The sequence below is a fragment of the Panthera onca genome, chromosome D2, assembly GCF_046562875.1.
Source record: "Panthera onca isolate mPanOnc1 chromosome D2, mPanOnc1 haplotype 2, whole genome shotgun sequence".
NCBI classification, from domain to species: Eukaryota; Metazoa; Chordata; class Mammalia; order Carnivora; family Felidae; genus Panthera; species Panthera onca.
In genome coordinates this window covers 17,733,820-17,746,533 of record NC_138349.1, presented here as the reverse complement: position 1 = coordinate 17,746,533, position 12,714 = coordinate 17,733,820, and the positions used below count along the sequence as shown (strand labels likewise).

At 46.9% G+C, this 12,714-nt stretch overlaps 1 protein-coding gene across 30 annotated transcripts in view; it reads left to right on the top strand.

The window, feature by feature from the left end:
- Positions 1-12,714, top strand: part of TCF7L2 (transcription factor 7 like 2) — a 202,300-nt gene that overhangs the window by 115,216 nt on the left and 74,370 nt on the right. For 12 of the 30 annotated variants that reach the window (XM_060641453.3, XM_060641456.3, XM_060641458.3 and 9 more), the window contains one exon: positions 10,949-11,092. The exons of 16 other annotated variants lie outside the window; for them this stretch is intronic. In XM_060641453.3, the coding sequence (XP_060497436.1) occupies positions 10,949-11,092 (144 nt within the window). The remainder of the gene's footprint in view (positions 1-10,948; positions 11,093-12,714) is intronic. 2 more of the 30 variants (XM_060641452.3, XM_060641478.3) reach the window with 1 other exon arrangement.

The window sequence follows — 12,714 nt, the reverse complement described above, 5'->3', positions numbered from 1 at the left end:
CCCCACCGGATATCGACTCAAGAAATGACTCTTCCCCCTCCCCTGCTTTTTGAGCTAAATTGTTTAACCTGAATTTCATGCTACTGAGAAAATTGCATTCCAGTAATCCAGGTGCCATTTTCAAATGTCTTTTGTATAGTAGCATGTGTGTATGACGCAACCATATAAATTTCTAGACGTCCGGCAAGAGCTGGTTATCAATCCCTCCCTGATTTGGGGGATGATAAGGCCTATGACCCCACCCTTTCCCTCCCGAATTTACACTCCTCCCTGTGCCCTGTGGAAACCTAGCCAGCCAGTGGAAATAAAATAGAAGCTCTCTGGACCTCTGCTTCCTGTAAAATGGGAATAATAATTCTTATCCTGCCTGTTTCCCAGAGTTGTGCGTTTGTTTCAAACGAAGTGTGCTCAGAATTCAAATAAAAAGCAGTTAGAGATAAGATCATGGCAATTATGCCAATGGAAACATCAGAATTTTTTTTTTTAATTTTTTTAACTTTTATTTATTATTTTTGAGACAGAGAGAGACAGAGCATGAATAGGGGAGGGTCAGAGAAAGAGGGAGACACAGAATCCGAAACAGGCTCCGGGCTCTAAGTGGTCAGCACAGAGCCCGACGCGGGGGTCGAACTCACAGACCGGGAGATCATGACCTGAGCTGAAGTCGGATGCTTAACCGACTGAGCCACCCAGGCGCCCCCAGAATTTTTTTTTTTTAAATTACAGTTCACTCGTTTAAAGTGTACAATTTGATGGTTTTGGGTGTATGTACAGTTTTCTGACCTTTGCCACAGTTTTAGGACATTTTCGTCCTCCCCAAAAGAAACTCTGTATTTTTATTTTGTTTTTTGTTTTTGTTTGATTTTATTTATTTTTGAGAGGGAGACAGAGGGTGAGCGAGGGAGGGGCGGAGAGAGAGGGAGACACAGAATCCGAAGCAGGCTCCAGGCCCTGAGCTGTCAGCACAGAGCTGGATGCGGGGCTGGAACTCATGAACCGCGAGATCATGACCTGAGCCGAAGTCAGACGCTCAACCCACTGAGCGCGTCAGGTGCCCCAGAAACTCCATACCCATAAGATTGTACAGTATGTGGTCCTCTGTGATTGGCTTCTTTCACTTGGCATGTTTTCAAGATTCATCTACGTTGTGGCATCTATCAGTATTTCATTACGTTTTTATAGTCAAATAATATTCCATCCCGTGGATAGGTCACATTGTGTTGATCTACTCATCAGCTGATGGTAAACTTCAGAATTTTAAAAATGGAAGCTAGACCGTATTTGCTTTAATTTGCAAAATTATCCCCCCCCCCCCCCCCCCCCCCCACTTTTTTGGGGAAGTGCTCTTATGCTGAATACTGTTACAGGGCACAGATTTCCAAGTCTGTGGGTGGTCTTCATATTTGAGCAAATACTAATAACCTCAACAGATTCTACCTGGAACCAAATGTTGGGTGAACATGACCGGACAGTCGTGGTCCCTCTGAAGCGCAAGGCTTTTCATCTGGTAAAGTAGTAACTATTGCTGGTGACTTTTTCTCTGGGTTGGCCAAGGATTAAGACATTATCTCCAGTGACTCAGGCACGCCCCTGATGGTACTATCTCCTTTGTCTTCATTTTCTCCTCTGGTGCTAATCACGCAAATAGCATCCAAAAGATTGTGATCAGGTGAGGTTATTTCCAGCCTGGGGAGTCTTTTTTTGCTCTGTCTGCGGTTTGCTTGTTTGTTCATGTTTTGGTTGTTGGTTTTACCTGTTGTAAATATTCAGAGGCCCAGGTATGTTGACATGCTGGAGAGAGGAAAATACACTTTGTCCAGATTTGACACGCTGGCTGCCCGTCTGTGCTGTGGCTTGGTGTGGCGGAGGGCAGAGTCTCTGTGCTCAGGGTGCAAAACCCAGCCGGGGTCAGCTGCCTTGTAACCACTTCTGATCACCAGCCTCCACGACTGTTTTGGGCATTAATGTCCCGTACGTACTCTGAGGAGAAACTCTTCAAGGGAAATGTGATTTTTTTTCTTTTCTTTATTGGCTGCGCAGGTTGGACCTAGGAAGATGAGTTTCACTTTAAGAAGCAGGGCACCCTTAATGGTCTTTGAGAGAACCCTGAAAATCAGGTGTTTTTTCAGAGCCATCTAAATGACGCTCTGTGGTTGTTATTCTGGGCTCTATACGTTAGCAGGTGGGTCTGTCCATTTAGTGCTGGGAAGAAACAGGAATAAGATGGTTTGACTCCTCCAGTCCACGTGTGTACTGTCTCAGTTGCCTTACACACACACACACACACACACACACACACACACACACACACAAATACACATATTTAGGGGCGCCTGGGTGGCGCAGTCGGTTAAGCGTCCGACTTCAGCCAGGTCACGATCTCACGGTCCATGAGTTCGAGCCCCGCTTCAGGCTCTGGGCTGATGGCTCGGAGCCTGGAGCCTGTTTCCGATTCTGTGTCTCCCTCTCTCTCTGCCCCGCCCCCGTTCATGCTATGTCTCTCTCTGTCCCAAAAAAAATAAATAAAAAACGTTGAAAAAAAAAAAAATTTATAAAAAAAAAAAAAAACAAATACACATATTTAGAATTTTTTCCTCTTTCAAGTTTCTCTCTCTCCCTCTCTCTTTTTGAGAGAGAGGGAGGGAAGAGTAGAGAGAGGGAGACAGAGGATCTGAAGGCGACTCTGTTGACAGCAAAGAGCCCGATGCAGGGCTTGAACTCATGAACTGCGAGATCATGACCTGAGCTGAAGTCGGACGCTTAACTGAACCAACCAGGCGCCCCTCTCGAGGTTCTCTTTAACCTGACTTGTACTAACACGAGCAGCTGACCAGGCAAGGTCCACTTTGAGAAAAACAATTCTGCCTTCTGCCGCATCACCACCGCCCTTAGACCCACTGTGGTTGCCCCAGGCTTGTGCCCGATGACAACAGTGGTGGCCTCTTAAGTTATCTTACAATAGCGTGATTCTTTCTGGGGATGACAGAAAGGGGCCGGTGTCATTTTGGAACCAGGGATGCTAGCGAATGGAGCTGGCCAGCCTTTCCCCAAATTGTCGAGTACCTTTCCCCATTCTGAATGAGATGGCATGTGGATCCGTCCTGCCTGCAGGAATCTGTTGCTTGTGAATATTTATATCCTTCCATCCCTCCAATGTGATCCCTCCTCTCATAATATTTGGGGAGAATTTTTTTTTTACCAAACTATGTCAATTTAACAAATTTTTGTGCAATTAGTACAGTGCATTTCAACCGAAATGGTTTGCTTTCACAAATACTGAGAAGGTTTAAATAACGTTTTCTCATCAATCCGCCCTCGTTTACAGTTACTCAGTTACTGCACCAAGAAGACCCTCCAGAGCTTGATGTTGTCAGGAAACATATTAGCAGAAAATAGTATGGTATCTAATGCTAATAATTGGTTAGTGGAAATGAGAAAAGAAGAAATGTAGTTGGGGCTCCTGTGGCTAACAAGAGGTGAATTATGAAACATTTCCAGGGGAGATTCCAGGGCTGTTCCAGAAACCTGTTATTTGCATTTTAAAACATTTGGGCTCCACTGAGAGGGGAGGGGGGTGCTGTTTACCAACACTGCTTTCTTTCGCAGAGTGAAGCGCTCCAAATTGCCTGAGTGGGAGCTAGATCCCCAGGCACACCCAGCCCCTGTAGGAGCTCTGCTGGTTTTTAAGGAGAGGATTGGCTGGTAGACACTGCCAAGTGCTAGCCAGCGCCCCGCCCCCTGCCTCCTGGAGTTTGCGCAGTGCTGCTCTTGGCGCAAGGTGGCCCGATAGGGACCCGCATGCCTGCCCAAAGGCTAGTCTGGGACAAGGAACCTCCCTTTAGCAGGAATCTCATCAAAGGCACATCATTGGATACCCTCTATTAGCCGGATTCACACAGCTTTCTGCAGCCTGTGGTTCTTGGACGCCAGCTTCTGCCTCCAGCTCTTCCCTCGTAGTCGTTGCTGGGCGAGGTGCACGGGCTGATAGTTTACGCCTGCCCTTGTGGATCAGCTCCCGTTCTCTCGAAGTTAGTTGCTGAGCATGGTTTTTCTTGAGCTCATCGGCATTTTGTCTGTCTGGAGAGATTACACGTTTAGGGGCAGGGACTCTCAGATCCATACGCGGATCACGGCTACGCAGCCTGGTTGCAGGGAGAAGCTTCCCTTGCCATGTGCTGAGGTCAGCGCGGAACCTCGTCACTGCCTGAGGAGGCAGATGGGAGGGATGTACTGGCACTCCACTTGTGTCTGGCTTTCCAAGGAATTAGGATGGCCTCAGAAAAGACTTCACGGAGTGTTCCAGCGACATCCGTTAGAACTTCATTCATTTTTTTGCGTGCCTTGGCTAATTTACCAATATTAAGGTTAGCCATTTGGAGTTATTACCTTACGTCCCAGTAGAGCCTTGACCTTTACTTAATAAAAGCTCATTTAGGGGGCGTGTGGGTGGCTCCGTCAATTAAGTGTCCTGACTTCGGCTCAGGTCATGATCTCGTGGTCCGTGGGTTCGAGCCCCATGTTGGGCTCTGTGCTGACAGCTCAGGGCCTGGAGCCTGCTTCGGATTCGGTGTGTGTGTCTCTCTCTCTTTACCCCTCCCCCGCTCACATTCTGTCTCTCAAAAATGAATAAATGTTTAAAAAAGATTGAAAAAAAAGCTCATTTAGTGTTCATACCAGCTGAAAAGTAAAAGTATCTCTTGTTCAGAATTACCCAAGTAAGTTATTTTTACTTTATCCTAAACTCTTTAATAAACTTTTATTTTTAGTTTTTTTAAGGTTTATTTATTTTTGAGAGAAAAAGAGACAGAGAGCAAGTGGGGGAGGGGCAGAGAGAGAGGAGAAGAGAGGGACACAGAATTCGAAGCAGTTTAATAAACTATTTTATACGCACTTTCCCTTTGTTGTTTATGATACTGTAATGAAAACTATATATGTTTTATTTCCAGCTTCTCAACATTTGTTATTTTGAAGTATTTTTTTTTTTTCTCCCAGGAAACAAAGCAGGTTGGCAACGTTTTCTTTTAACCAATAAGCATCTTTTGAAATGATGCTTCAAACCCCATTCATGATACCGTATCCCTAAAATATTTTTCTGGGCCATGTGAAGCTTTTATCTCGTAAAAGAAAGCTTTCCTGCCCACGTGTCGCCTTTTCTCCTTGGATATAACTTTCTTCGGCAAGTCTCCCCTTGTTATATAAGGGCCATGTCCAGAAATTGAAGCGCATTGGATTTGTACTTAGAGCCATTTGAGCACCTTGTGAGTTCCCCTCCTCTGTGTTCTGCTAGCCCTGCAGAATTGGAGCTTTTGTGGGTGGTGGGCAGGGCCCTTAGAGGGCACCCTCAAGTGACGTGACAAACCGGCCCTCAGAAATGCGGGGCGCACAGCGAGGTAGGTGGCAGCGACTCCGAGGCCCTGCATCTGTTTCTGTGCTGAGGTTGACAAGAGGTGACCTGTGCTGTGTACAAGGGCGAGTGTAGGGATGCACTTGACACGGGTTTCTTCTGGGTCCATCCTGTTTTGCCTTCCATTTGGATCCTGGTCTTTCTCACTACGATGTGGTCCCTGAGGGCCAAGGCTGACTTCATTCATTCTATCCCTTGAGTGTAGGGACGGTGATCATGTTTTGCCCCATGCCACCCCCGAGCAGGATGGCTCAGGGTCACGACGATGGCACAGGAAGAAGGAGTCTCAGTACGTGAGCTGTCCACTAGCCATTCCCGGCCATGGGCCATTGGCTTCCGTATTCAATGACATCCGCCTACGTGTGCGTGCACACAAGTATACACACGTGTGCCCACACATATGCACCTGTAGACTCTCACACTTCGTCACTCACACACACTCCCAGTTTTGGAACATGATCGTGAACATCAGACATTACTTTCCACCTGCCACGTCAGCGACAGTGTCGTGGTTTGGGTTTACCATTTAATGACAAAAACGGTGGCTTGTTTGTAGCTCTGATTACAGTTTTCTTTGCGTCTGTGTTAAGTTGGTTGACAACGTATTTCAAATGTAATTAGTCCCCACCAGAGTTACCTCACCTTCAGGAGGTGAGAATTATTGATGGAGGTTAAAGCTAGAACAGCGTGACCCGTGCAGACCTGAACTCTCTTTCCAAGGTCACAAATGTGTGTGTGGGCTTTACTTACCGGGTCGGACGGTTGGATAGGTGGCTGCTGTGGCTTATTTGCTTTCTGGCGTCCTTGTTTGTATGCATGGGTGTATATGTGAATACGTGATAAAGAGATGTGAGGATTTTCCCCTCTTAGCAATTAAAAAAAAAAAATTGTCATTTTGCTAGTTTGCTTCTTTAACGGAATGGCTCTTGCCAGTGCTTTTCTTGCAAATGGATTTCTTACTCCTCCAAAGATGCTGCACTTTCAAAATACGATTCTTCCCTGTTCTCTATAGAACCCTGAACTCCTAGTTTTTAAAGTCTCGGTTTTGCTTTGTTCTTCTCTGTATAGTCCTGGGTAGGTCCTTTTATGTCTAGACGTAGAGATTTAAAATAAAATCGTGAAAGAAATTGATTACATGATTTCTAAGACCCATTTCATTGGGTCTTAGAAATTCACAATTCTGGTTTCTTCTAGAGACCCACAAATAATCCTTTCCCTCTTGCTTGGGGGGAGAAAACACATAAAAAAATACAACCCAAATATATTAGGGTGATACAGAACTGATAGGATGTGCGTGTGTGTGTGTGTGTGTGTGTGCGCGTGTGTATGTATAAGGAGATTTATTGTAAGGCTGACACGATTATGAAGACAGGCAAGTCCCAAGATCTGCAGTAGGCAAGCTGGAGACATGGGGGAGCTTGTGATGTAGTGTAGTCTGCTTTTGAAGGCCGGGGAACCAAGAGAGCTGATGGTGTAGTTCATGTCCAAAGGCTGACAGGCTTGAGACCCTGGAAGAGCCAAGGTTGCAGTTTGAGTCTGAAGGCATAGAAAACCTATGCTCCACTTGAAGGCAGCCAGGCTAAAAGGAGGAGTTCCTCCTTCTTTGGGGGGGAGAATCAGCCTTTTGTTATTCGGGCCTTCAACTGATTAGATGAGGCCCACCCCCATTATTACGGAGGGCATCGGTTTTATTTAGTCTGTCAGTTTTCATGTTGAACTTGTCCCAAACCCCAGAAACACTCAGAATAACATTTGACCAAATATCTGGGCACCCCATGGCATAGTCAGGTCAATACATAAAATTAACCATCACATCAAACTTCTCTGAGACAGAATTTAAAACTTCTGGTTTTTTCTTTCTAAGAGGTGGGCTCACAATTCTCCCAACAGCCAGTAGCAGCTGTTCACCATATTGGATCTGAATAACATTATTTCATGCGAAATCTTTATCTCTGGAGGCTTTCATATTTTTTCGGGTTTTTGTTTTTTAAATGCTTTCAACTCCTCCTTTCCTTTTTATTTTTCCTGGCAAAGCAAATCGTACTTTCTAGCTCATTGGGTTCCATTCTGCTGCATTAATATTTAAATATTGCCCAACCACTTGTGGAAGGAGCTATAAGCTCACAAAGAGACAAAATAGTAGAATACACAAATGTCACCACAACTTTTTTGGTGACACATCTTGAGTCTTGATCCGCGTGGCCGTGGCCCAGAACTGGTCAGCACCCCATGTCATCAGGTGCTGAGTCACCAGTGAAATTGAAACCCGCCATCCGCTCCGTCTGCCTTCTCTCTTAACATGCCACAGCTTCGTACCTTCACCTTCTCCAGACGAAATGTGTCTTTCGAAATCGTCTGTCACAAATAGGCGGTGCCTCGGGAGAAAGCTGGGAGGCCGATCTGGTGCTGTTAAGTGTTCGTGGCTCCTGCTTGCTGGAGACCACATCTTAGGGCAGCGTAGCCAGTGACATCGGAGGCACCAGAGGAGCAGGGGGGCCGAGTGTCCGTTCCTGTAGGTGTTGTGGTTCAGGGCCCCTCTCTCCATCCCAGGCCACAAGCCATATTCATTCTTATTTTAAAAAGGGGCCAGGTGCCTGTTCCAAAATACTGCCTTATAATAGTCTCCTCATCATGCCAGGACCATGAAACTCACGGGCGTTTTCATTTACTTTTTCTGAAGTGTCTCCATTTCTTTCCACATTACCCCTTGATCCGTGGATGGGTAATTATTGAGGTTAATCTGATTAAGGTGACCTAGACTACTCCAGTCAAGATGCCTCTCTCTCTCTCCAAACCCAATCCAAACTGACGTGAGCAAAATAAGTGTATTGACCCCAAACTCCTAACAAAGAAGTACACGGGTGGCATGCATCAGGCATGGCTGGATCCAGGGGCCCCCATTTACCAGGACACCATTTCTCTCCTTGGCTCTGGGTTGATGTCACCTAATGAAGACAGGTTGAAGTCCAGAGAGATCTTATCGTCTGAACCAGTGGTTGTGGACGGGGATGTGATGTGTTGAGTGCAGTTGGACTGAGGGGTCCACATGGCTTGAGAGTTGGGGTTGTACCTCCCAAGTAATTCAAGGTACTGGTACCAGAAAAAGCACGAATGGATGCGGAGCATAAAACTCAGTGGATGCCTGCTTTCTAATCTTTAGGATCCGTTGATGAGTTATATATTTATTAAGGGGAGATTCGGCTACAGCTCCTTCTCAGCACAAAATGATTTTGTAGTTGTATATACATTTGAATTTGTTTAGAAGCCATTTTTTTTATCCTCCAAATTTGAAGTGGCTTAGAAGACTTTACGTTATACCAAAAGATTGGAAATGAACATTTAAAGAAATGAGAAAAAAAGAAAAGCAGGGTACGCCCAGAAGACAAGAAGGGAATAAGGATAATTTTACACATTTCGAAGCTAGGAGCGCCTACAGAATTGGTTGAAATGACCTGCAGATTTGGCTCTGAGGTTCCCAGGAATGGCAGATCTGGGTTTTAGATGGAGGGGTGTGTGTGTGTGTGTGTGTGTGTGTAAGTAACATATCCGCATAAGCCACAGGCCCCTGTGGGAGTATAGACCCGAGGAAAGGCCATGGGAAGACAATAAAGATGCCGTGGTCTATGGTAACCGTAGATACATTTCTTTCCCAAACTCCTCTGGGACACTTGCCCTTGGGGGCCTTGCCTCTTTGCTCTCAGCACCTTGTTAGAAAACAGAGTGAGCAGACAGGGATTTCAACCCTCATATTGCTGGGTTCCTTCCAGGAACAGTTGGAGGGTTAAACCATGTCACCTCTGATGGGAGACAGTAAGGTGAGTCACCGCTGTGACAAGGCAGAATGAGATTACCTTAGTTGTAAAGCTGGGCCGATCTTGAAAATGGACTCCTGCTTGTCTAATGACTCACATTCCTGTTTACAAATGAGCGCTGTGCGGGGAAGTGCAGAGTGGGGCGTTCTGTTTCCCAGACGGAGACCAGAGACCTCCAGGCATGGGCAACCAGGGCTACCTCTGGGAGCTTGGGCTGCCCTTTCTGGGGGGCAGACCTCGGGGCTTCCGGCAATGGTGGCTTTCCAAGACCAGACACAGGGACAGCTGCAGCCAGCTAAGACCCTGGAGTATCACCAGCTTGCAGGCCATGTGACCCCTTCCCATTTGGGCAGTTCATGTGGCCTTTGGATGGTTTTAATCCTCCTGGACACCCTCCCCCCCCCCTCCACCCCCACCCTGCTGCCACTATGGGAGGACCAGGTAATATGGTAGCCATGTAAATTGTTCTGGAAACACAGTTGCTGTTTATAGAATTCGCCCTTTATTTCCATCGATTTGCTGTCTCCCAGAGTCTTTAGCATCCATTATGCTCATTCTGCTGCTATTTGATGAAATCAGAACATAAGATATTGGGTTTTGTGCTCAGTTCAGTCTCATGCTCTTAGTCCTGAATTCTGTTATTCAGGATTAAGAAGGGTGAAGAATTTATTTATGGCACTTTTTGTTTCTTCATATAAACCCTTTTAAAGACTGGAGTAGAGAAGTCATCACATGCATACAAAGGGCATAGACATTTTCTTTTTTAAAAGGCAATCAGAATGATATTTCTCTGTTGTGAAATAGCCCTTCTTGGACCCCAGGTCTCTTTATGCCCCCTAAAATCTCTACCCCATTTATAGAGTACCAGGGAATGTCTGGACAGGCAAACGAGTCCACACAGCAGCACCGTGAGTCGACCGAGACCTGGTCCCTATTCCCCTTCCGCCAGTTACTAGCTGTGTGACCTTGGGCATGCTCCTTAACGTCTCTGAGTCAGTTTCCTCCTCTGTAAAATGGGCATGACAATACCTACCTCACAGGGTGGTTGTGAGGAGTTGAGGAACAGCGTGCACATTCCTGTCTAAAGCCCCCGACAGGGTCGGCAGTCAAGGAAGCAGCTGTCACGATAGGCTCCAGCTGGGCTGAAATTGAGTACAGCACCTGCTTCTTGAGCACGCGTACCTGTGTGCTGCCAGATCTTTTCGAGGGGTCTAGAGATGTAAACGTAGTTGCCTCTCCAAAATCGTAGTCCGGCAGAGGAGAAGGTGACTAGACAGATCCCCAGATAGCCCTAGGTTAGTATTGGGTGGAGCCGTATGTGATTGCATTTTTGTAGGGTAGAACTATCAGCCGTATCACTTGGTTAAATTAATAGAAGATTCAGTAAGGTAAGTTGACAGAGAGAGAGAGAGAGAGAAAATTGCTGGCCAGCTGGCTCAGAGCAAGGAGCAGCCGTGTCCACTGGGGGAAGGATGGGCAGAGGTGGGGACAGCGGGAAGGGATGTAACAGAAAGGTTGCATGAAGGAGGCTGTATTTAAGATGTTGCTACAGGGGGCCCCAAGCTGGAAGGCAGGGAGGTGGAAGAGTCCTGGGGTCGCATCGGGAACCATGCTCGGAGTTTGTAGAGAAGTGTGGGTTAGGGAAGAAAGTCAGGCTGGGGGCCATGAATGCCTTGGTGACCGCGTCCCCCTCCCTCCCAAGCCTCACTCTGTTCCCCTTTCTTCCTGGCAGCAGTGCCCCCTCCCTTGCTGCACTCAGGGACATGACTGTCAGCACCTCTACCCCCCCTCAGACTTCACTGTCAGCACTCAAGTCTTCAGGGACATGAAAAGGAGCCACTCCCTACAAAAGGTTGGGGAGCCCTGGTGTTTGGAGGTAGGTCTCGGAGCAGAATGACGGTATGAGATGAGCTAGCTCTGAAATGCAACCGCCCGTCCAAAGTTCACCCCGCGTTAGGGCAGGCTGCACCCACCGTGACCCCTACATTCCCTCCGGGTTGCCGTCACATCATCGGGTGCCGTGATGTCTGGGTGTTCTGATCACCGATAGGTTTATCATAGCCATAAGAATGCTAGTTTGCGAGGAGAGGGTGGAGGGTGGCGCACCCGTGAACCCAAGGTGCCTGGCTCCCCGTAAAGGCTGCATGGTCCAGGGTCATGTGGAGCTTCCGTGAGAATGATGTTATCCCATTAGACTTGACCCCCAGGAAATAATTTCCTGGGACGTTTCACAGCTCCCAGGGGAAGACAAGTTATTCCCTCGACTTTGCCTTTGTTATTAGTTATTTAGAACTTAAGGATTTTCTTGTAGAATTCAGGGCACTGAGAAATGCTCAGTCCTCTGCAGTGAGTGATACCTTCCCGAGGCAGCTGTGAATGGCTTTCCTCGCAGCCGCGCTTGTCCAAGGACAGGAAGCATTGTTAATTTCTTTTAAATAATTCAATACTATGTCAATACCCCATATTGCTCCGTGCTTGGGAGTGACAGTTCCCTTCAAATTAGTAGTCTCAAAGCATAAAGACCATGTAGAACATGCTTTCGTTCTCAGAAAAGCAGGAGTCAATGCAGATAAAAAAATTTTAAGTAACTCTTGAGACCTGAATGGCAAATGATTTTGTATTAATGCTAGGTTTTGTTTTGTTTTGTTTTTTTTTTTAAGAAAAGCGAATATTTAAGAGCCAATTAGTGAAACGTCTTTTAAAAAACAGTTACAGCGCACCTACTATGTGCTGGGGGCTGTGCTGGGCGCTGGGACTCCGGGAACAGGGAACAGGCCTAGGCATAGAGTAATATGTAACACGGGTACACACGTCTTGCCTTCAGCGAGAGACAAGGTGTACTCGTTCATCCTTACCGGCTTGTTTTCATGTAAGAAGTAGTAGGCAGCCCTTTAAGAGAACTGAAAACACGTGGAGAAACATAGAGAAGAAAATGTGCACACCCACCGTCTTTTTTACCCATTTATAATCCCTTAATATTTGGCTGTGTTTCTTCCCCGTCATCCCTGTGTCGAAACTTTAAAAGTGTTCCACAGGATCGGAATCATACTTTGTTTACACTTTTGTATCTTCTTCCCACTTGAGGCGACACCGAGGGTGCTTCCGTGCACCGCAACGTGTCCTAACTCTGGTTAGTAACTCGGTGCGTTAGCGTCTTGTGAATATCTTCCTATGTGATGGCCCCCGCTTTGGCCAGATGTAAACAAAACTGAAGATGTTCCTGGTCTCTTTGGAAACGCCCTCTTCTCCACCCACGATGGTGCCTGCACTCCAATTTCCTGGGCCGGTGAACACGTAAGGCTCGTGTTCTTTACTGGGTCTGGGTGTGACAGGACAGGGAGGCCTCCCTCTGTGTGCACCAGCCCATGGCCTGAGCGAAGCCTTTTCTCAGCAGCCCCTCCCTGGCCCAGGTTTTAACAAGTGCAGCCGGCTGTCCATTCTGACCCTGGATGATAAGGCCACACACCGCACGTATAGTTATTCCTGCCCCAGCGGCCT